A 26,449-nucleotide genomic window follows, 5' to 3' on the forward strand; every position below is an offset into this window, starting at 1 on the left:
GGCTAGTGTGCCAAATGTCCTTTCTCTAACAAGAGAGACCACTCAGATTATAATATTTGACGTACAATTTTAATCCTGTTACCGTCTTTATGATACCCATTTGAATGAACACAACGTAATAAAATGCCACTTAAATGAACACGCTCAACATATTAAATATTTATTTCAAACAGTTCAGCTCCCTGTATTTTATAATGTGATATATAACATATTTTTTCAATTTTTCGGTACTCAGAGTGTAGTATTTATCTTCGCATGCCCTTTTTACTTTTAGCGTAAAAAACAAAAATGAACAATGATTCACGATGCTAGTAACACACGAGAGACCTTGTTTGAAAACTTTCGTAAAAGCAGAATTGCAAATCTAGTAGGCTACATATTTAGATTTTTGCGAATAGCATTACAGCAGGTTATGATAAGCTCGATGTTGAGAGAACAAACATAGGAGCAGTAGCAATAATCAAAAAGTAACGAAAGAGCAAGTGGTTGACCATATTACCTTACCATATATTCTTATCCTTTAATAGGTTGTAGAAAATAACTAATTATTTCACTCATCGGATAGCGATAACGTGATCTGAAGTGAAACACTTCCACGTTAGTTCCTGAGAGCGCGTAAATGAGTGGCCAAAATTTAGAGTACGTAAATAGTAGAAGAGATGGATAATATTAGTTTCTGTTATCTACGAACATAATTGTATATTTTATATTGTATCACATAGTAACAAATGTGTTTCCCTCACTTATTACGGGTAAGTCAAATTCAAATTATATCCTTTGTGTTCAGAAGCGGAAAAACAGTTATTCCCAAACAAAAGTTCGATTATATTTGAAGAATAAGGATTGGAAATATTTTCCTAACTTGAATCGGATTTGTACCTTTTACTTGCAACTATTCTACAACCAACGTTACGGAATAAAAAACTTATTTCTTTTCATTTTTAGTAGTTAAGTTTAACAAATAAGGAGTTTGTGCTTTATACAATTTAGAAATTTGTAAGAATATCCTTAGCTTGAAACTACAAAGGAAGTTCCAATTCGTTCTATTTCAATCGGTTTCCAATTCGAATTTTTGTTAGCGCTGCTCTGAGCCTATCGTAGAAGTATATATTTGACATCCTGCTATTCCTGGTAGAAGAGGCAAGTAACTCGTTAGTATTTTTTTTATGAAGAAGGAAGTATTAATGTCTGTGCTGACAAACAATCAAAAGAATTTTGATCGTAGTATTAAACTTGTTTCAAACTTCGTGATCAGAACGCCTCCTACTCTGCGGATGGTATAATTTGAGACCGTTTCATTTCTTTTAGGCGAGTGAAATGAATTGAGATCTTATTTGAGAATATAAAATAATGTAAGAATATCCCAGGTAAAAACCACGAAAAATTTCCCTACCATTCTATCTGAAACATGTTTGGAACTTTAAGAGCTATTGCCAGTTACTTTGCTTCTAGCTGGAGAGAAACGTAATTTGAGATCACGTCCTTCTTATTAGGTGAGTGAAGTAAATTTTGTTATTCTGCTTTTAGGTTTTAGACATAAGTGAGAATGGGCATAGATAAAGGTCTCGCAGGATTTTGTATTTTTTTAAATTTAAGAACAGCTTTAGGATAGAAGATTAAGAATAGATTTATCAATACAAAATATATATGCAAAGTATCTTTTTTTGACAAAATAGAATCTTATTATATTTAAAAAATGTGCCCGACGTCAGCTTCTTCTTTTTGGGTTCCCTTTAAAAGGGGGTGGTCATTATAACTGTAAATTGATTTCTGAGTAACGTTAGTTTCAATTTCTGTTATGGGGCAGCAGCATTTTATCAGATAATGTTTTCGTTGTACTTTTAGAAAGGGTATTTTATAAACGACTTTTCGTTCTTCTATATACAACTCCTGTAGGCTGACATCATCATTATTAATTAACTTCATTTCAGAGCGATGTTAAGTCAAATTTTATTGTGGGTTACTGAGATGTACTCATAAAATGCCAGCGAAGCGTTATTTATTTATTTATAAATTAGCCTTTTAGAGTCCAGATTAAGAATATCATAAATACGAATTTATTAAGTACATCCCGATTTTCGAACAAAATTTCTTAGTAGGATAGAAAACTGCACCGTATAAGCTGCATTTTATTCTTGAATGTAGGTTTACATTAGTAGAGCACGATGATGGTTGAGTCCAAGTTTTTATGAGACAAAGATTTAAACTGCTTTAAGAAAAATTATTTTCCACTTTTATTATATTTCTTACACTGGGGAATATATTCTATGATCCAATCGAAAGTGCAGAAACAGGAGAGTACAACGAACGAAGACAGACGAAAATGTTATGAAGCTAATGGTTTATAGTTTACTTGTGTATCAGTTTTCTGATATATTTTGTGTTTCCACGTATTTTTCCCTTTCTCTTATTTACACTTTTCTCAATTTTTAAGATTATTTTCACACTATTTTCGTTTGAATTCCACCAAGATATGAGTTTTCTATTATTTTGTCAGTACTTGTGTGTATTGATAGATTTTCCCATACTTCATACTGCCTTTTTGGACAGGTCCATGTTTTTTCTTTTTCTTTCTTTTTTTTTTTGCATTTGAAGCTGTAAACGCTGAGTAATTCCATACAAAATCAGGAAGTTCACGAGTGAAGCCTTAAAAATTAAAGTTAGATTTTCATTTCAAATGAAATTGACGTTTGTTCGATTAGAACTGGCTGATGACCCAAAGCTTATAGAATACAAGCTTGAGTGTCGTTTCTAAGCTTATTAATCACCCTTTACAACAATTACCATTATCAAACCTAGATTTCTTTAATTTGTACTATTGTTTTCTTTTAAGATTATAGCCTGCATTCTCCGTTTCTTTGTAGACAACTTACAATGTTGTCTAGGACACTTGCCTCATGCCTTTTTCTTCCTTGTAATTGTCTATTTTCGTTGCCTCTCTTTTCTGGTTAGTTATAACTCTGTAGGTTACGATTATGCATTTTGAATATTGCATCGTCTCTGATGTTTAAACTCAATCCCTTTCTCCTTCGTTTCCTTCTGTTTTCTAAAATATTTTCTGAATTTAAAAACTACTCTAATAGCATATACCTTACAAAAATGGAAATCCTAAAAGAGCTGGGAGTGAATCAAAAAGCTGCTTTCTCTTCTTTGTCTTCAGTTAAATATGATGTTACTATTTGGGTGTAACATTCGCGATTAATTCTCATCAGTATTGTCATAAAATCGATAGGATAAAGCGCGAGTAAACTGGAAGTGAAACAAGAAGAAACTGCTGGCAATCAACAGGGATATCATCTAAAAGTTTGTTCTTGGCTTTCTTTTCATTCTTCCGAATATCATTTTGTTATGTTTGTTTCTCTTTTCTATTTGGTCTATTGCCAAACAATATCTGGAATTACAAACATGTATTATAACGAACATTAACAAAACGGAAGTGATGTTCACCTGTTTCAGGTTATTTCGAGAGAAGTTAATTTTGCTTATAACAAGTTTTCGGCTTCGTTTATAAAGATTTATAATTTGTGCTAAAATAATGTATGCTTTTTCTCTTGTTTTCGTTGTTTTTTCTTTTCGCGATATTCTTTACTATATATTGAGCTAAGTTCTCAAATTAATTTTCTATTTTATCACATGCCTCTGGATTAGTCTGGCATCTGGATTTCTCTAATATCAACAGTGTTCCTATTTCTACCAGGATCATAATGAGAAGCTGTGAGGGGCGTGGACTTAAAACCATTAATAAGGGGCACTGAATGTAAAATAGGGACGTTATAGCATATGCGAATTTTTTATTTAACTGGCTGATCCACAGTTGTATGTGGAGTATTATTACAAACTATCCTCGCAGACCGTTTAAACGCTCAAAATTGTAAGTTTCAAAACCACATAATTTTATTCCGTAACACTCAATAATACATCTACATCAAACATAAGGTGAAAACCTTGGAGGACAGGGGAAGTGACTTTTGAAGTAGGTAAATTTATGCCTAGGAATTTGACTCTCTATAGTGAAATACTGTATATAGCTGGGAGGATAACCACGACACAATTCGCTCATTGGTAGAGTGGAATGCGATGTGGTTCTTGAAGTTTGCATATTGTGATCCGGAGAGTGTTTTCCGAATAAAATAAAACTTATTGGAAACGTCACGTATAACTTGGATCCCTTTTATTATGGAGACCTCAATTCAGCTGTCTGAACAGTGAACAAAATGCATTTTCAAACTATCAGAAACCAAATTAAACTTTGTAATTTTTCATAATTTGTGATAAATTATCACTTTGGAAACAGTGGTGGATAAACTCACAAGAAAAGGTGATGTAACAATGTTAGTCCTGGACCCATAGTATACCCCCGTAAAAAAATCGAGGTCCAGAGAATTTGATTTTTGATTTGTGTTCTCGGATCATTATTGAACTAATTTAGCTTGGGTAGACATTTCTAATCCGGGCCAATTAGGTTCTGAACGTCATTTTAACCCTTTCGATACGGTGTGCTTTTTGATGTTTTCGTCGACGAAGTTATGCAGATGCTGCAGCTTCCCTAATTATCCTATTGAAATTTTCTATAGTGCGTTGTGTCGGCTAAAGAAAAGGTTTTCAGATGATGGTATATTTGTTTCAATCTAGATAATAAGAGGGAAATTATAGAGGGAAAAATGGGATTTTTTTCTAAAATGTTCACCTAAAGTCGGGAATTAAATTTTTTCATGGCTGGAAACACTGCCACTAGATAGATACAATTCATCTTAAAATAAACTTTGGTACACCACTAATATATCCTAGAAGTATCATGTTGATATCTAACAAGCTAAACATGTAATTTAAAATATATATCATTCTATCTTTTAAAAATATTCATATTCTATCTTTTGTGTGTTGCAGGTATTCTATTGACTTGGTGACATAAACATGAGTGATAAAGATGATAGCAGCGGATTGAGATCTCCTGATAAACTTTTGTTAGCTATAGACTCTGTGAACCCACTCCACAAAGACAAATGTGTTATATGCCAAAGTGATACAGACGAAAGACTGACATCTACCACGGCTGGGCAGAAGCGAATTCGAGACGCAGCTGAAATAAGACAAGATGAAGTCCACAAAAGATTGAAATTGATTGGTGAACAGGAGCCAATATTTTATCACTGTAACAACAAGTGCTACAAGTCATACACAATGAAGAAAAGCCTGGAAAGAATTCATCAACAACTAGCAGAAACCAGTGTACCACAACAAGATTCTGAGTGTTCCGAGAAGGCAGCTTCGGCCAAATCCAGTGTCCATCAACTTAGAAGATCTATGGCAACCCCTCGCCCACCTCCAACATCTCATCACAAACCAGAGGACCTTCCGTGTATTATCTGTGGTTTAGCAAGAATAAGGGCGAAAGGGAATGATGAAAGAGTAAAATACAGGGTGTGTGAGTCTCAAAGAGCAAACGCGTTTCTATCTGCAGCTAGTTTCTTCCAAGATGAAGTTTTCAGTCGTGTTGCTTATCTTAATAGTGAGGTTCACGTGTTTGCTGCAGATTTGTATGGCCACGGAAACTGTATGCGTGCATATGTTCGGAGGTACGAACGTGCCGTGAGCTCCCAGGAACAGAAGCATCGCTTTCAGCGTTCTGATAAGTTCGCGGTTTTTGAAAAAGCAAATGAGGTTTTAGAACCACTCTTGAGTGCTGGGTACGGATTCACACTCAGTGATATCAGGGAATTAATGACCAACATTGATGAAACAGTATGTGTTTTTAACAATGAGATTAAATTGTTTCTAGTGAGAGTGTACGGTGACAAAATTCGTTTCTGTCCGTCTGACAAAAAAAAAAAAAAAAATGAACCACTTATGGTATTCTCAGCAGATCTGACTCCTGAAGATCTTGCAGCCAAAATAAGATCGCAGGATGCAGTGAAATCAGCAGGAAGAATTTTAAGAGAAGTCCTGCAAAACATAGATTTTGGACTTACGGACAAATTTTGTGATGCCTCAGAGCTCCGCAAATCATGGGAGTCAACAAGAATGCCAGACGTTTTCTTGACATTTTTTTTCCGTTTTGTTTAACCCTAGAAAGGCAAACTTCACTATCAACCCATTAAAGGTAAACATACGTAATATTTACGTACACACTAAATAATGATCTATAAATATACGATTCATATAGAAACTCTTATTGTTGATTTGTTCAAGGTTCCAAAATTGAAGTTTTATTGTTTAGATAGTATTACAGCACTACTATTATCCAGGGCCGTAATTTGTGGGGGCAGGGGTGACAACTGCAACCTAGGGAAGCTCCCCGCGGTTTGAGAGGCCCCATTTTAAGAAAAATATTTTTAACTTCATATACGGTACGAACATGAAATTATAAATGAAGCATCAAACAGGTTCGCTACATTACATAAACAAAACAACACACAAAAGGTAAATAAAACAAAAATGAGTCGTGAGCCCATTTCAGTAAACAAATATTTACTATTAGAGGCCCTAGAAATAATATTTATTCGTATGGCTTTGAGATTTGTCAATATTATCACCTTAATTAACTTTTATGTATGGAACGGGCCCAGGGGCGTAAGTAACGGCACCGCAGATCTTGCCGTGTGGGAGGGCACACAGGTTCCGGGGGCCCATAAAGAGTAAGAGAAAATGGAAAGAGAGGGGGCACAAGAATTAGAAAAACAACTTTTTCTAGGGGGCCCAAATACACATATTAATGCTTGCCCCCTGCCCCCCAGAAAAAATCTAAGTTACGGCGCTGCTATTATCCTAAATCTTTTAGAAGTACATAGAAAAAAGGCAAAATAAACATTATTAACACTTAAGAACAACTCTGAGAAAGTCTAGATATATCACTGATTATTTTTGTTATTAGGAAATATTGAATTCATATTGAATAGTTCTTTCACATTATATGTCAGATTGGTTCGCAAATCTCACACAGTTATAACACATTTTGATCTGATGTTCACCACATACTGTCTTATTGCAGTTATAGCAGTGTTTCTTGGGATCTTCCCACTTGAATCTGTCATTGGATTTGTGCTCCACGGACCATTCTTTCCTAGCAATTCACTAACACCACTAATTTTCACTTGCTTTTCTTCAAATGAAAGTTCATTTACCTTCTCATCTCAAAATTTACTGCCCTCTCTGTCTGATTTTATCCAGATTCCTCTCTTGAATGCGTGGCGAGACTGCTATTTTCGTTTTTACTACATGTGGAAACTTTCCGCTTCTATGATTGGATTTGAGATTTCATATTCAACAGTTCGAATTCCTGACACGAAATGTTGTTCAATATCAATTTCACTGGGGTAGTAATCTGGATCTTTGTCGGAGTCATCTGCTTCTTCTTCTGATCTCACATCAATTTCAGCGTTATCTTTCTCCATTTCTGAATCTAAGGTTCCTCTAATATCCGTAAAATAGCTTCCTCGCTATTTATTGCACCACACTCGTCCATTTTTGTAATAATAATTAAATATTTACGAATGACAATAGTCCATTGATGGTAAACATACGTAAAAAATGCGTGCAAGAAAACTAACGCTAAAGGTAAACACACGCTAAACTTACGTATAAGATTTTACGTTCAAAGGTAAACATACGCCAAATTTACGTATAAGGTTCTACACTCAATCGTTTGGTACAGAGAACATAACATGTACAGAAGTAATTATCGTCTGAACATCAAGCCAACTAACCAGCGATAGCATATCTTGAGGTTTGTATTTCTACACACAGTTTCTGTTACGTCACATCAGTGTTTCCAACACGTACACGTAAAATTTACGTAGTTTACCTTTCTAGGGTTAATATCAGTAAAGGAAAACTATTACAAGCAAATTCCCTTGACTTAGGAACAGATGACAACAACACTGATGATGGGTTTGAAAATATAAGCGAAGAAGAGCAGAACAATCCCATGAATCGACTGGCTGTACAAATGTACTGTATTTATCAAATTATGTTTTATGACCTACATCACGGAAAAAAGAAAACTCCACTACACATGATGACCGCTCACGCGATCTATGACAAGTGCAAAAGTAAAGAGCTTATCACTTCAATGAATAGGATAGGTGTATCAACAAGTTATAACGACATAATACGGAGCAGGAACTTGTTAGCAGCTTACGCTGTGAAATCATGTGAAATTAATAGCACACCACTCCCCAGTCACTTTACTAACAAAGCATTTACAATTGCGGCCTATGATAATGTTGATTTTGAAGACAGCTCTTCTTTGTCTGGCACATATGGCACACATGACACGGCAATGGTGCTTTTTCAAGACCGTGTAAATGAGTTAGATGCAGGGAAGCAATCAGTGTCAGCATTAAATATACAGAAACGAAGTTGTAAACTTACAACACAATTGCCTTGTCAGTGTGTGCAAAACTACTACAAGCCAAAAACACGTCCCACTTTACCAGAAAGTTTCAAAGTAGCTGAGGATATGCATCATGTAGTGCCCGATACTGCAGTCTGTAAAACCAAGGAAACTGAATTTGTTATTACTCTTATTCGGTGTGGACTGAAAGATCAGCACAAACCTGTTCCTCCATGGGCTGGAATTCATGCTCTAATCTCACAGAGTACCGTCTCATTGAAAAAGGTTGGCTTTTTACCAGTAATACCATCTCCTGTTACAAACTACTCAACAGTATATACAGCTCTAAAAAATTTCCAAAATGTGCGTGCTCAGCTTGAAGATCAACCAATCCTCCCAATATTCTGTGACGAAGGTGTCTTCCGTATTGTCGCTGAGATCTGTATGAGCAATCCAGAAGAATTTAGTGATCTTTATCCAATGATGGGCATTTTTTACATGACAAAGGTTGCCCTGCGGTGTGTAGGAAGTTATCTAAGTGGATGTGGCATAGAAGATGCACTCATTGAGACTGAAATCTTTGGAACCAAAACTGTGCAATCTGTATTGAGCGGAACTCATTATGTTCGATCTTTACAGGGTATGCTCACCATCTCTGAGGCTTTAGAAACATTGCGTTGGATGGCAAGGCACAGGACGCACTTCATTTGAAGGACACAATGCAAAGCCAGGCAACATTCACTACACTTCGTTCAATATCACAAACCTTAAGAGCCAAGTTTGAAGAGTTTATCAAAGAGTGCGAGGTTAAGTCAGAGCTTTGCAAGTACTGGAGAAATGTTGTGAATTTAATCGGTCTAGTGAAGGACTTAGTACATGCTGATAGAAAAGGTGACTGGGAGCTGCACGTGAAGACTGTGGAGTCACTCATTCCTGTGTTTCGTGAATTCGATTGTATAAACTATATGAGATATGGGTCCTGGTATTTGGAAAAAATAAAAAAAACTAGAAGTAGAAAACAAGTACCTTCACAACAAATTTGTTCAAGAACACTTCGTGATCAAAGACAGAGAAGGACGATTCAATGCTGTAGCTCCTGATATTAGAACAAACCATTCAGAGATCACAGAAAAGCTTCAAGGGAATTGTCGGTCAAACACGTAAAAGTGACTATGTTGCTCAATGGCAGCTAGTTTACCACGAAGTCCTTTCTATTTGTAACGTTTTCAGAGAGGTGACCAATTCTAAATTAGTGGACCACCGTGAAATTGTTCCTCACCATGAGCTAATGGGAAAGAGAGGAGAACGTTTCAATAGAAATGTTGAGAGCCTTGTTCATTTTATGCAGTAACGAGGAATTCCGTTTGAAATGATTGAGCCTGTGCGGCTGCATAACTTTGTTAAAAAACAACATCTGAATAATGATGTAAAAACACGTCTATTAGATATCTTTTCACATGGGTCAGAATTATATACACAGCTGAAGCAGGAGAGGTTTGTATTGAAAGTAAAATCGTTGTTTGACGTAATCAATAAAGCTAACCTTCCACGCTTTAATTGAAACAGTGTAACAGAACCAGCAACCAGAAAATCTCCACTGGTGATCTCAAATAAAATTCTTTCCCAAGCCCACAGAGAGATAGATGTGGCAAAAGAAAGGGAGGAATCTATCAAGAACATTCTGTCTCATGACCTTCTTCCAACAAACGCCTTATTTGATGGAGATGCTGCGACAAAACCAGTAAAACACACACTCGTTAAAGAATTAGAAAAATATCTTTCACCTGACGATTTTTATTTCAAATCAGTCTCTGCACTAAACACTGCTGTTATTATGAATTTTATGTCCCAATTGCGAATGGTCAAGCTGTCATCCATGAAAAACTTTGGAGAGGCTGTTCAGAGAGTTCTACAAATATCAAAATCAGTATGCACTCTGCAAGAACTGCATATCATATTTGACAGTTATCTTGAACTTTCACTCAAAGAATGTGAGAGAATCAGGCGAATGTCTACAACTGGGTGGATCGAACTTGCATGCATAACAAATTCTACACCTCTACCTTTGCAACATGATAAATTATGGTCATCTACATCAAACAAGCTTAATCTGGAGATGCTAATGCGGCGAAATATTGCTGATGCTTCAGCAAACTCAGAATTCCCAATTATTGCTAGTGGAATGATTGTTAATGAGGAATTGATGCCGGCACAAATATATTCAAACGGTGCAGGCCATATTGTGGAAGAACTGAACCACAAATTGGAGGAAGCTGACCTTCGTGTCATTCCACATGTAGAGTGGGCAGTTCGAAAAGGTTTGAAGCGAATAATTGTTCTATCGAATGACACAGATGTAATTATTCTGTTACTTCGATTTGTTTCACTTTTCATAAGTCAAGGATTGGAAGAATTATGGATACGTTATGGAACAGGTGAAAAAAGACGCTTTATCCCTCTTCATATTTTGTACCATAGACTCAACTCAGAGATTTGCAATGTTCTCATCAAGGCCCATATTCTCACAGGTGATGACATTATGAGCAAAATAGGAACTAAGCGTGGAGCTTTAAGAGCTGAACCAGTGAAGTTTCTAAAAGAATTTGCTGAAAATGACGACGAATGTGACTTCAAAGACGTCGAAAAGTATCTTGTGCGAGTGTGGAAAACAAAGTGTGATGTTGACACTTTTGATAAACTTCGCTACAGTGAGTTTAAGAGATCAGTTTCACTAAGTGACCTTCCACCAACGTCATCGTCCGTGCATGGACACATTAAAAGAGCATTTTATTTACTCAGAAGATGTGTAAATGTTTTGAATCGTTCGTATGTTCCAAAAGACCCCTGTAAGTTTGGATGGGAAAACGTTGATGGTGTTCTTAAACCTATTAAATTTTTAAAGCCTCTACCCAGTGAACTTACACGAACATGCAACTGCAAAACTTGCGCTACGAAAAGATGCTCCTGCCGATACGCTCTTCTGAAATGTTCATCAAGCTGCAAATGTAATGCAAGTGACTGTAAAACGCGTAATTGCAAATGGATATAATTAAATACAGGCTCCATGATATACACCTGTAAAAAGAATCGTGTTTCACAAAATTTCATTTTGGATTTGTAATTTTACATCATTATTGAATTAATATAGCTTAAGAAAAATGTCAGACGTATTTCATACAAATGTAAATGAAAGAAATTTATGTACACGTATTCATTACTTATAATGAGTATTCTTTATAATTTGAATTTAAAATTGTGTACCCATAGGCAAACTTATGTATTTTATCTACTTGTATTCATTATTTCTATGTATTTTATCTTATTGTATTCATTATTTCTATTCATGAATTTAGACACTCTTTGCCGAATGATAATTTTTTTTAAAAATTACATGCTTAGCTTGTTAGATATCATCATACTTCTAGGATATATTAGTGGTGTACCAAAGTTTATTTTAAGATGAGTTGCATCTACCTAGTGGCAGTGTTTCCAGCCATGAAAAATTTTAATTCCCGACTTTAGGTGAACATTTTAGAAAAAATCCCATTTTTCCCTCTATAATTTCCCTCTTATTATCTAGATTGAAACAAATATACCATCATCTGAAAACCTTTTCTTTAGCCGACACAACGCACTATAGAAAATTTCAATAGGATAATTAGGGAAGCTGCAGCACCTGCATAACTTCGTCGACGAAAACATCAAAAAGCACACCGTATCGAAAGGGTTAAAATGACGTTCAGAACCTAATTGGCCCGGATTAGAAATGGCTACCCAAGCTAAATTAATTCAATAATGATCCGAGAACATAAATCAAAAATCAAATTCTCTGGACCTCGATTTTTTTACGGGGGTATATTATGGGTCTTGGACTATGTGGCAATCAACCTTTTTTGTGGTATTTGACATCCTGGGTTTCCAGTTTTACACATACTTGTTGACAGCTCGAAAATGGAGTTATGATAGTTCACTTTGGTTTCAGACAACTTAATTACTATTGATGCACTGTCACTATATATATAGTGGCAGTGCATCATATATATATATATATAGCATTTAACTTTTATTACATTGATCTGTTTACATGGCAAGAAGGAAGGACATCCGTATCTTATATCAGAAATCTTTTCAATTCTGCATTATCATGACAGAATTTATTATTTAAGACATCTTTATTCACTTTATTTAGTATATCCCTTTTATACTGCATTAACATAAACGATTGAAAGTTGCCTTGCCCGAGCTTCGCTCTTAATCCTTATCTTATAATATTGAGTTTCAAGAAAAGCTTATGTACAACTTTCTTTTTACATGTGTAAGAGGGATAGTAAGGAGGAACTTGTACATTTTAAAGAGGTATGTATAACATAAGGCATACAACCTTTGTCTGAAAAAGGTTGAGCGCATTATTTATTGGTGTTTAGAGGCACAAATTTTCAAAGTCCAGCTTCGGGTATCTTTGGAAAAAAGTAAACCAGGCTCGAACCTCCAAGCCAGCCTTTGCAATCGGGAAAAAGTTTGCAGACGTGTTTTTCTTCTTTTAAATATAATAAGACTTGTTAGCAAGTGTAGAAAAAAAGCAACAATGATTGAAATACAAAATGATACAATATTTCGAAACCTTGTTTTAATGTCAGCACATTCTTGTTTGACATTTAGCTCTACATACGTAATGGAACATTTAGATGGAGGAATCTTTCCATATGTAAAAGAATGCTCAAATTTAAGACATAGAACATAATTATCGCCTGAGTACTAAAATAAAAGTCAAAGTAGAACAAAAACAGCGTTTGTAATGGATATGAATGTCATAATTATCTTGAGAATCGTTATACATGTTTCGCTAGAAGCATGTTTCCGTAAATCCTTGTGTTAGCTCACTGGTAAGCTGTCGGATTTCAAATCTTAAGGTTACGAGTTCGATTCCCATCTGGCTCAGTGATTTTTTTATGAAATTGTATTTTCGCAATGCAAGAAAATTATATAAAATAATTACATTAAAATACCTGAGTTATATATATATCACATAATCATTGAAAAACATAGTAATTATTATGTTTAAAATATAACATCTGAGATAGGTAGGTGTTCACAGTAGGTCGGTATTATATATGAGAATGTTAAATACAAGTTATGAAAATCGTTCAATAGCAATAAATAAATTATGTAGTGTATTTATTTGCAGCTATTTGTCATACAGATGTAACTTCTCAATATTTTCATTACAGCATGTTTTTACATTCGTGAAATACAGTATATTCCTACGCATATAGAAAGTGTATAAGCAAAGTATTAAAAGTCGGATCCTGCTTGAAGACACATAATTTTTCCCGATCCCCTTAACGTCACGGGAAGAAACACAAATTCTCTTTAGAACGGAATGTCGTTACTTAGAGTCTCATTCGAATACGTTGAATATGCTTTTGTATATTGATCTCTCTCTCTCTCGCTTTGTTTATGTGTGTGTGTGTGTTGCGGAATATCCAAAGTTGAATACACCACTTGCAAAGTATATGAGCTTCATTGTCATCGAATACCAGAAATTGAAAATCGTGTTTGGGTTGCCTGTTCATGTTAGCTCACTGGTAGAGTACGGGCTTGGTAATGAAGAGGTCTTGAGTTCAAAGCCTGCAGCGATTTATCGTTTCTTTTTTTTTGTTAGTACAATTGCACTGAAATCGGATACAAGCAGTGGTTTACTTCTAGAAATATTTTCAGAAGCGTTTAGGTAGCCCTGAAAAGGGCTGTTTTCGGGAGTTAAGGCGGGGACATTAATATTGTGTCCAAGACCCTTCTGAATTTATTACACGCTCCATTCTTCTGGGCATGGAATCTATTAAATGGGTGACAAATCTATCTCCTTCCCCTACCTCCAGCCATGCTCCGGAAACAAGATGCCACAGGTCATCCTGAGTTCTTGGTGGATCTGCCTCAGACCAACTGTCTATAGAGTACGCTTCACTTCTGCCCACATATTTTCTATGGGATTGAAGTCTGCTCCAAGAGGCGGCCAGTCAATTAAATCAATCTCAGGCTGCCCTGCGAACCATTCCTGAACCACACGGGTATGTATTGACAGCTGGTCTTGCTGGAACTGAATTACACCATCAGGCTGAAATACTCGAACAGATGGCACCATGATATTACTCATAATGTCTAAGTACTGAGCACTGTCCAGATGTCCTTCAATTCTGTGAAGCTGTCCTGCTCCGCGACTGGAAATCCATTCCCAACACGAAATAGATACATGGCCACTGCGATTCCAAGCAGCTACATATCCAGGGTCATATCGGGTGCCTCTCGGACGATACATAAAACGGCGTCCCTCATTTGATGTTGTGAATATGGATTCATCTGAGAAAACTACGTTTTCCCAATTGCGACCCACATTCGCCTGTGCAAATGCGAGACGGTAAATTTTGTGGTAGTCTGAGAGTTTTTTCTTTCACGGCAGCAATACAGCCGCGTAACCCAGCATGACGAAGCCTTCGCACAGCTGTATGCTTACTACCAGGAAAGAGAGAAGCTTCACTTAGTTGTCTAGACGTCCTTAGTGGGTCTAACCGGGCTTCGTTTACTAATCTCGCATCTTCGGCTTCGGTTGATACATGCGGACGACCAGGAGATCGTAAATTACAAGTCTGACCTGTAGCAGGATATTTCCGAATCCATCGCCTTCCTGAAGAGGCCGGGACACCTACTCGCCTGCTAGCTGCAGTTGCAGAATAGCCTTCCAACTCCCATAAAGCAATTACTGCTGTACGTCTATCCATAGTTACGAATGTTCTGAGCTGTGAGCAGGAAGCAATAGGTAAAAGCTAGTACCTGACGTGTGATTGGTTACTTGCACGATACGCCTATTGTGGGGAACGACTTGGTCAACGACTCGCAAAAGAAATCTGAAAATGGTGCGCCGCAATAATAATATTAAAAACAGTTTTATAAAGGAATATTAATACATACGAAAAGCTGTTTAAAGAACAAATTGTTATACTGACTTTATACGTATAAAAACATATACCATATAGCAAACAGATTGAGCGATATGATGATAGCTGTTTTGAGACGAACACTTTCGAAGTCCAACTTCGAATATCTTCGGAAAACAGTAAACTAAAGCTGCTGGGTCGAACCTCCAAGCCAACCTTAGCAATCGGGAAAGAATGTAGAGATATGTTTTTCCTTCTGTTAAATATAATAAGACATGATGAAATGGTATTAAGTGTAGAAAAAAAAAGAACATTGATTGAAATACTTAATGATACAATATTTCGAAACTATGTATTCACACTCTTGTTTCGTCATTGTGATTTCCATACGGAAATGAGCATTTACGTATGAGCTGTTATATTTCAGAAGCAGATTCCGAAAAGCGGTAATGTTAGCTCAGTGGTACACCCCGAGCGTTTAAATCGTGAGTTCGATACCCGTTCAGGTGAGATTCTTTTATGATATTCTACTTTCCTCAATACATGAAAATTATGTAAAATAGTTACATTACAATTCATCAGTTGTATATATATACCAGTTGAATATATATATTCATATCATTTCACGACATTAGTAATTCTAATCTTTAAAATATAACATCTGAGGTATTGACAGAGCGTCGGTATGTTATATGTGAATGTTAAATACAAATTAAGAAAATCGTGTAATAGCAATAAATAAATAATAATGTATTTATTTGCAGCTATTTTCATACGCAGGTAACTTCTCAATATTCGCATTACAGTATTTAGGTAGAGCATATCGAAAATCGGATCGTGGTTCAAGACAAAATAGCTAGCTAGCCCCAAACTGTTACGTAAGAAATTTACGAATCGCAAAAGTAAAGTGAAGAGATTGAGAGCGGTAATACCTTAATCGCTCTCTCTCAACCCTCTCTTATCTGTATTTATACACATAAAAGTGTATGTATGTATGTTCCAACATAACTCATGTATGCCTAGAGCAGGCTTTCTCAACCTGGGAGTCGCGGCCCCTAGGGTGTCGCGAAGATAAGCGGAAGAGATAAATATAGTTAGAATCTAATACCGGAAATTATTTTTAATTATTATTTTGAATTTTGTTCTGATAGGCATACTTTTATTTTTATACATAGGCCTACTGTAAAGCACAATAAAAAATAAGTCAACTGAATATTTTCAAAGGGTGCAGAGTTGTTTAAAAATGAATTTAAATTAAAGGGGTATGATATGAAACTAATGAGAATTGTATATAGAAATGCTAGAAAAACACACAAGGAACAAAACCTGCACATTGAAATACAATTAAAATTGAAACCTAATGAGATACCTAAGCATGTTGTAATTTCACTAGTACAGCAATGCCCGGTTCAATCTTCGTGACGAACATTATCAAACCATTTTAAACTGATAAGTGATCTCTTGTCTTTGTTTTAATGTTTACCATGAAATAAAACAAACACACCCACTTTCCCACACGTACGAAATAGCAAATGGAATTATTACTTTTAAAGCAGCAGATACCAGACCAGGATATTCTTTTCTCCTCATCAGGCAGAACTTGTCCAAGTCTTCGTTACAGAAAATCAGTTGCAAAGACTTGTCGCATGATCACTCGATTATTTGGTCAAGAAGTTGTGGGCTTAGATCAGATACGTCAATGACCTCTTCAATGAAGGAGTTTCACGTCCATCTTGAACCAACACCTTCGACGTTGGGAATATAGATATTACAGTTACTGAATCCACTGTCAATGCCGGGCGCCGAAAAAAGGGGGCACAAATTTCGGAGGAAGTGTGTTACTCATGTTAGGAAGGTGCACGTGCACATATATAAAATAGAAGGAAAAAGTAATAAAATGTGCTCAAAATCAAGGAAATGCAGGTTTTACTTTTGAAAATTGTATTGAGCTTAGTGCCAACCATGGTGGCGCTTCGCAGTTAGTCTGTTGACCTCACTCATATGTACGGAGACATCGTCACATACTCTCGCCCCGGGGGCTGATTTTCCATGCCACGGCTCTGTTCACCATAAACAAGAAATGGATTCTACTATTATAGAAATAGGTATGTTAAAAATCCCATACAAGCTTATTATAAAACACAAATTATAAAAGTGTCGCTGGCAAGAGGATGCGATAAAAGGGGATCGTGATAGGAATTAGATTGAGAACCACTGGCCTAGAGTAATTTTAACCACATTTCTTATAGTCTGAAAAAGAGTGTTGTTGGGTTACCTATGGCGAATGGGAGGGGGATACATATAAAAGAATGATAAAAAATGATCGATATTAGTGTCGAATTCATAGTTTTCGGAGTCGCTTAGAGAAATATTGTGACTTTCGATTTCGCTTAACTCCGATTAGCTCTCATTAGTTGGAATGGGCACGAGCGAATTTTCTTTGAAACTCGATTCGACTCGAAACAGACATCTTTGAGGTCTACTCTAGGACTCGGCGCGAAAAATTTCCTCCAACTCAACTCGGATTAGAGTCGAGTCGAACCAAAACGAGCAAAATCCTGTCTGTAGTCCTACCGAGACAATACATAGACAATATAATTATTCTATTATCAATTATACTACTATTACTACAATAATAATAATAATAATAATAATAATAATAATAATAATAATAACTCGGTAGTCATGAAGTCTACAAGGCAAATACATCCTTCATTACTCTAAGCTGTAAGCGTCGGTGGACTACAGATGCTCAACTATTGACCTGTCGCCAAAAAAATTGGTGGTCCCGCAGTGACGATCAGCTGTGGCCCCAGTTCCATTTTGAAAACTTTACTACCATTGGCAGAGACGCGATGGAACGCCAACGAACCACAAAATTAATCTCCCAAAATATGTTAAATTGGCTATATCTGTGATTTGTTTATATTTAGGCGAGTCAAAAAAACACTAAACAAATACCCCGGGGTGTACGCGAACTATCAATATTACGATTACTAGGCACGTGTTCATCTGACTTCCCCACGGAAACGAAAATAAAAAGGTTGCTTGTTGAAGGATAAATCATTGAGGTCTTAATTTAGGCAATGAGACAAACCCCTACATCTCGAGTTCTAGGAGGTGGTACCGTGAACCATTTCAGATTTATTGCTTTCTGGTGGGGTACTATCTATGTGCAAAATTTGAGCATAATAGCCGACATACATCTTCGGTGCCTCTTCTTTTTAGTGCAATTTTAACCAGAGACGGTGTGGGTCAATGAAAATTTGATCCACGACTCACCATGACCTACTATCACCCAACACCCAAATGACCCACTCTGACCCATCATCCATCGTGATCCACTCTGGCCTACCACCAACTATGAACTACTCAGAACCATTGCGACCAACTTCGACCGACCAAAGCCCATCGTCATCAACTCCGACCCATGATCCACCTCCTTCTCTCCATTGACTAAAGAGGTTACACTAATAATAGAAAACTCATATCTTGGTGGAATTCAATCTAAAATGGTGTGAAAAGATCTTAAAAATTGAGAAAAGTGTAAATTCAAGAAAGGCAAAAATACGTGGAAACAAAACATATATCAGAAAACTGATACACAAGTAAACTATAAACCATTAGCTCCATAACCTTTTCGTCTGTCTTCGTTCGTTGTACTCACACGTTCCTGCACTTTCGATTGGATCACAGAATATATTCTCCCGTGTAATAAAGATAATAAAAGTTTAAAATAATCTTTCTTAAAGCAGTTAAAATCTTTGTCTCATAAAAACTTGGACTCAACCATCATCGTACTTTACTAATGTAAACCTAAATTCAAGAATGAAATGCAGCTTATACGATGTAGTTTTCTATCATAATAAGAAATTTTGTTCTAAAGGCGGGATGTACTTAATAATATCGTATTTATGATATTCTTAATCTGGACTGTACAGGGCTAATTTATCAATAAATAAATAACGCTTCGCTGGCATTTTATGTGTACATCTCATTAACCCACAATGAAATTTGATTTAACATCGCTCTGAAATAAATTTAAATAATAATGATGATCTATATAGAAGTTCTACAGTTCTATGTAGAAGAACGAAAAGTCGTTTATAAGATACCCTTTTCAACAGTACAACGAGAACATTATCTGATCAAATGCTGCTGCTCCATAACAAAAATTGAAACTAACGTTACTTAGAAATCGATTTGTAGTTATAATGACCACCCCCCTTTAAAGGGAACCCAAAAAGAAGAAACCGACGTCGGGCAAATTTTTTAAATATATTAAGATTCTATTTTGTCAAAACAGATACTTTGCATAGTTATTTTGTATTGATAAATCTATTCTTAATCTTCTATTCCAAAATTGTTCTTAAATAAAAAAAAAAAATAAATAAAAAATCCTGCGGGACTTGTATCTATGGCCATTCTCACTTCTATCTAAAATCTAAAAGCAGAGTAACAAAATTTATTTCGGTCACCTAATAAGAAAGACGTTATCTCAAATTACATTTACTGCAGTTAGAAGCAAAATAACTGGCGATAGCTGTTAAAGTTCGAAACATGTTTCAAATAGAATGGTTGGGAAATTTTTTATGGTTTGTACCTGGGATATTCTTGTATTCCTTTATATTCTCAAATAACATCTCAATTTATTTCACTCGCCTAAAAGAAATGAAACGGTCTCAAATTATACCATCCGCAGAGTAGGAGCCGTTCTCATCACGAAGTTTGAAACAAGTTTAATGCTACGAATCAAAATTTCTTTCATTGTTTGTCAGTACGGACATTAATACTTTCTTCTTCATTTAAAAAGAAAAAAATACTCGCGAGCTACTTGCCTCTTCTACTAGGAATAGCTGGATGTCAAATACATACTTCTAGGATAAACTCAGAGCAGCGCCATAAAAAAAAAAAAAAAAAAAAAAATTGAAGTGAAAAGGGCTTGAAATAGAACGAATTGAAACTTTCTTTGTAGTCTCCACCTAGGGATTTTTTTTATAAATTTCTAAATTGTAAAAAGCACAAATCCAAATTTGTTAAACTTAACTACTAAAAATGAAAAGAAGTAAGTTATTTATTCAGTAAAGTTGATTGTAGAATAGTTGTCACGATCGTCGCCATGAAACCAAAATTCAATTACCCGCTCACCGCAATACACAGATACAAGCAGACGGAATATGTGACGCCACAGTAACAAAGTACCATATGATTGTACACAGACACCCAATGAGAAAAATATGAACTACCACCAATCTGTTTACAGTTCATGGTTTTTCTAACAGAGTACTGAATCGCTTTTCATATTTTGTGGGAAGTAATGCCCGATGTGCAAAGTAACCCCGTGTTATGGTAGCTAGTTACCACTGTAAGCGAAAACTGAATGTGGCAAACATGACACGAAACTAGAAAAACGTTTGGGAAGGAAGTAATCCATATAATTAGGGAATTACGTCCCTATTATATTGTGTTATTTTGAAACACAAATATACAAGCAAAGAAAGCATTTCAGGATGTTACCTATAAAATACTTAGGAACGTACAGGAACACAATCAACACGTAAGACATGTAAGTTTATCCTAATTACAGAATTTTGCGCTATCCTCGTTTACCAACAATCTGCGTAATGCCCTAATCTGCATATCAATCTTATTTTTACCGGCCATCTAGCACATGCTGGATAGCGTTCTTTGTACAATAATTCACATATTATGTACGTTCACTAAGCTTCTAAAGTGATTATATATTGAGAAATTTAGGTCCATACTCTAGAAATAATTCCTGAGAATCTAAAAAGTCGACTTCCTTGAAAGAAATGATTGCAGCTATGTAATGGTTTGATGTATGGACCTCTACAATTAATGAACATCCATTGATGGTTAAAATATTTTATATCTTGTATTTTGCTAATGTCTTTGGAATCCCTCCGGAAAAATGAGGCTAGACACCTTTGAGCTAAATTCTAAGTAAATACACAAACGTCCATAGTTTTTGTTCCAATATAATACATTCCACGATTAAATTTGGAAAATATTAGGATAAATACCATTCTCACGATTTCTTATTTTACATAAGTCTCTATATAAATAAAACAATATTGTCGAGCACGCATATTTTAAATACGTGCAAGAATTAGGGAGAAATGTGTAATCAATAATAAAGAAATAATTAGTTCATCAAGATATGAACTATATAAGATTTGTATGAGTCGTACCGATCTTATTTTTATTTGGTATACAGCTTGTTTATCTGTGCCATGCAATTTCCAAATTGTAGATTACCAACTTACGTTCGAGATATCCCCCATACCTAAATATTTCTCCTGAAGTATTGCTTTTAACAAACTTTCCGAACGCATGTAACCGTATTATCAATCTGAGCAAATTAGTATATGAAAAATTGAACATTACCTTTCTGGGCGAAATGAATTTAAACTTTTTGTTGTTAATTGTTGGGAGTCATTAGAGTACGATGCGCAAGTCTCCTGAACCACTATTTTTCTAGGCGTTTCTATATCCCTTTCAAATTCAGGATCTACTGCTAATTCTGATTTCACTCTATCAACGTTTAGTTCCACATCCAAAGAACATATAGCTGTATCCTTGTCCATTGTTTCCTCTCCTTCCGTTGTAGATAATATTAACTCTTTCCTGTCAGTCATCAGTTCGTATGTCCACCCTTTCCCTTCGAGTGGATCTTCCTGAGGTAAGTCAAAAGCAATTTCTTCTTTGCACGAGAATTCCAACTTAACAGACGGCTCACCAGGCATTGTGAATTGAAAAATAAGAATTTAACACTATTCTTATACTTCCCGTATATTTTATGTTGCCAGTGTTAATGAAAAGATTTACAAGATCGTTCACAAAATCAACTTTATATTTCCAATCTTCTTCTGTAGTTGCTTATTTCCTTAGTCACCAGTGATGCCAATTCCTTCAGAGCCGTTTTCCCTTCACAAGCTTTAGAATTTCCCTTTTCCGGACAAAATTTCCCTTCATCCAAACTGTTCAAGTACTGTATTTAGTAAACGTATTTTTAATCGTTTTCGCTTCCACCTTCTCACCCCAACATTATAACCACATACAAGCAGATACCTGACAGCCTTCCTTTGAGCTTATACAGAATTTGAACTTGATTTGTTGTTTAGGTATCTAAGGCGTCGCGATGGAGGAGGGAAAAGGATATGGAAAGGTGTAGGTCAGGACCTATGTTAAAGGTGCAATCTCTGCATTTGCCTGATGTGACTGAGGAAAAACCCTATAAATACCTCGATCAGGACGGACAACCTAAATAAATCATCAAAAATAGAAAATAAATAATGTAAATTTAATTTTTATCCTAGATATCATTATAGATTTTAATATTAATGTAACCTAAGATACATAGAAAATATTAAATATATGTTTGGTATGTACTTACTTAAGAACAGCATTCCCATATTTACTGAAACGAATACGAACAGTTACAAAGAAAACTCTAGCTGCTACTGTCTTTGGCTGTACACGAGGAATGTTCGTAAGCACAATACAAACTAAATCAAAGTTTAGAGATGCGGAATTCTTAAGAATTTATAATTCTGTGCGCACAGTCACCAGAAAATTTGTAAACTTACACACACACACACATACACATACACATACGCATTATTAGCGTCATTCTAAAGGTCTGACTACTGCAGGAAACATAAGTTAGTCGAACTCTTTAATATGGCACTAATCACGTTACAAAACGACTCGGCATAAGGCCCATTCAATTTATAAATGACTGAAGAGAGGTTCAAATTTCCCTGCAATATTGAGAGATTACAAGCAATTTTCCTTTTTCCCTTTTCTCCAAAATTTACTCAAAATTTCCCTGCGCCAAGGGAAATTTCCCTTCAATTGGCATCACTGTTAGTCACGATCGCTCTCTCGGCAATTGTTTGTTTTTTTATAGCAGCCAGAGGAAAGTCAAATGGAACCCGGATGTATACTGTTTTAGTTCAGATTTCGTTCAAGTGAGATCTCTTGTCGCCAGTGTAGCTCACTCGAACGTACCGCTATTCTCGTGTTTCAGAAGCTATCCATCCATCTTTATCGGGGAATAATTTAGTTTCCGGGGGTGGGATATAATCAGCAACGAATCATATACAATCTATATATCATTCGATTCAGCTTGACAAAACAAATCGATCGGTACCAAATTTAGCTACTTCCGGTTAACCACTTCCGGTTTACTGATTTAATTTTGTTTCCGGGAGTGGGGTATAATAAGCAACGAAACATATATAATCTATATATCAATCGATTCAGCTTGACAAACCAAATCCATCGATACCAAATTTAACTACTTCCGGTTAACCACTTCCGGTTTACTGAGATTAATTTAGTTTCCGGGAGTGGGGTATAATAAGCAACGAAACATATAGGGCCTTATGCAGAGTCGTTCTGATGCCTGATTAGAGCCATACTAAAGAGTTCGACTAGTAATGTTTGCTACAGTAGTCAAGGTTTTTAGTATGACACTAATCACACGTCAAAACGACTCTGAAAAAGGCCCATAGAATCTATATATCAATCGATTCAGCTTGACAAAACAAATCGATCGGTACAAAATTTAACTACTTCCGGTTAACCACTTCCGGTTTACTGAGCTTAATTTAGTTTCCGGGAGTGGGGTATAATAATCAGCAACGAAACATATACAATCTATATATCAATCGATTCAGCTTGAAAAAACAAATCGATCGATACCAAATATAACTGCTTTCGGTTAACGGCTTCCGGTTTACTGATCCTTTTTAAGTTTCCGGGGAGTGGGGTATAATCAACAACGAAACATATACAAAGTATATATCAATCGATTCAGCTTGAGAAGACAAATCGATCGGTACCAAATTTAACTACTTCCGGTTTACTGAGCCTAATTTAGTTTCCGGAGGTGAAATATAAATAGCAACGAAACATATACAATATATACGTCAATCGATTCAGCTTGACAAAACAAATCGATCGATACCAAATATAACTGCTTTCGGTTAACGGCTTCCGGTTTACTGATCCTTTTTAAGTTTCCGGGGAGTGGGGTATAATCAACAACGAAACATATACAAAGTATATATCAATCGATTCAGCTTGAGAAGACAAATCGATCGGTACCAAATTTAACTACTTCCGGTTTACTGAGCCCATGGGCGGCGATTAGGGGGGGCAAAGGGGGGCAGTTGCCCCCCACTTTTCTGAAATGGTCTATTAATGTATATAGTTTCAACCAGGGAAATTTGTATATTAACATTGATATCCAAATATTCAGATCATGTCTTGCCCCCCCACTTTTAACGTCCAATCGCCGCCACTGACTGAGCCTTATTTCATTTCAGCGGGTGGGATATAATCAGCAACGAAACATATACAATCTATATATCAATCGATTCAGCTTGACCAATAAAATCGATCGATACTAAATTTAACTATTTCCGTTTAATGACTTCCGGTTTACTGAGCCTAATTTAGTTTCCAGGGATGGCGTATAATCAGCAACAAAACATATACAATCTATATATCAATCGATTCAGCTTGACAAAACAAATCGACCGGTACCAAATTTAACTACTTCCAGTTAACCACTTCCGGTTTACTGAGCCCAATTTAGTTTCCGGGAGTGGGGTATAATCAGCAACGGAACATATGCAATATATATATCAATGGATTCAGCTTCACAAAATAAATCGATCGATACCAAATTTATCTACTTCTGGTTAACCACTTCCGGTTTACTGAGCCCAATTTACTTCGCGGGGTGGGGTATAATCAGCAAGGAAACATATATAAACCAAATATCAATCGATTCAGCTTCACAAAACATATCGATCGGTACCAAATTTAACTACTTCCGCTTAACCTCTTCCAGTTTACTGAGCCCAATTTAGTTTCCGGGGGTGGGGTATAATCAGCAACGAAACATATACAATCTATACATCAATCGATTCAGGCTGACAAAACAAATCGATCGATTCTACATTTAACTGCATCGGGTTTACGACTTCCGGTTTACTGAGCCAAATTTAGTTTCCAGGGGTGGGGTATAATTAGCAACTAAACATATACAATCTCTATATCAATCGATTCAGTTTGACAAAGCAAATCGATCGATACCAAATTTGACTATTTCCGGTTTGCTACTTCCGGTTTACTGAGCCTTATTTAGTTTCCGTGGGTGGGGTATAATCAGCAACGAAATATATAGAATCTATATATCAATCGATTCCGCTTGAAAAAGCAAATCGATCGGTACCAAATTTAACTAATTCCGGTTAACCACTTCCGGTTTACTGAGCCTAATTTAGTTTCCAGGGATGGGGTATAATCAACAACAAAACATATACAAACTATATACCAATCGATTCAGCTTGAAAAAACAAATCGATTTGTACCAAATTTAACTACATCCGGTTTACTGAGTTTAATTTAGTTTCCGGGGTGGGTATAATCAGCAACTAAACATATACAATCTATATATCAATCGATTCAGCTTGAGAAAGCAAATCGATCGGTACTAAATTTAACTACTTCCGGTTAACCACTTCCGGTTTACTGAGCGTATTTATTTTCCAGGGATGGCATATAATCAGCAACAAAACATATATTTAATACAATCTATATATCAATCGATTCAGCTTGATAAAGCAAATCGATTTGTACCAAATTTAACTACTTCCGGTTTACTGAGTTTAATTTAGTTTCCGGGATGAGGTATAATCAGCAACTAAACATATACAATCTATATATCAATCAATTCAGCTTGAGAAAACAAATCGATCGATACCAAATTTAACTACATCTTGTTAATAACTTCCGGTTTACTGTGCCTAGTTTAGTTTCCAGGGGTGGGGTATAATCAGAAACGAAGCACATACAATCTATATATTAATCGATTCAGCTTGGAAAAACAAATCGATCGGTACCAAATTTAACTACTTCCGGTTTACCACTTCCCGTTTAGAGTTATAGAGCTACAAATATTACGCCATATCTGAGTAGAAAGTGTCAGATGAAAGAACCAGTGTGATACAGCTGTTGATAGTTTCTTTGGTTTGTGAGTTTTCTGTAAGTAAGTTTTCAGTGGAGTAAATTTTATTCTTAATGAAGTTCAATTGTTGTCATTTTGCATTCTGAATTTTGGCAAATGTCGATGATCATTTTCGTACAAAGC

At 35.8% G+C, this 26,449-nt stretch overlaps 1 protein-coding gene across 1 annotated transcript in view; it reads right to left on the reverse strand.

The window, feature by feature from the left end:
- The window catches only part of LOC145690892 (uncharacterized), a 47,137-nt gene extending 24,951 nt beyond the window's left edge, over nucleotides 1-22,186 (reverse strand). Inside the window, exon 1 of the mRNA XM_081766302.1 lies at nucleotides 21,670-22,186. Coding sequence (XP_081622428.1) covers nucleotides 21,670-22,028 — 359 coding nt within the window. The 5' untranslated portion in view covers nucleotides 22,029-22,186. The remainder of the gene's footprint in view (nucleotides 1-21,669) is intronic.
- Between the last annotated feature and the right edge of the window lie 4,263 nt (nucleotides 22,187-26,449).

Source organism: Thermobia domestica, chromosome 7 (genome assembly GCF_964235325.1).
Source record: "Thermobia domestica chromosome 7, izTheDome1.hap1.1, whole genome shotgun sequence".
Classification (NCBI taxonomy): domain Eukaryota; kingdom Metazoa; phylum Arthropoda; class Insecta; order Zygentoma; family Lepismatidae; genus Thermobia; species Thermobia domestica.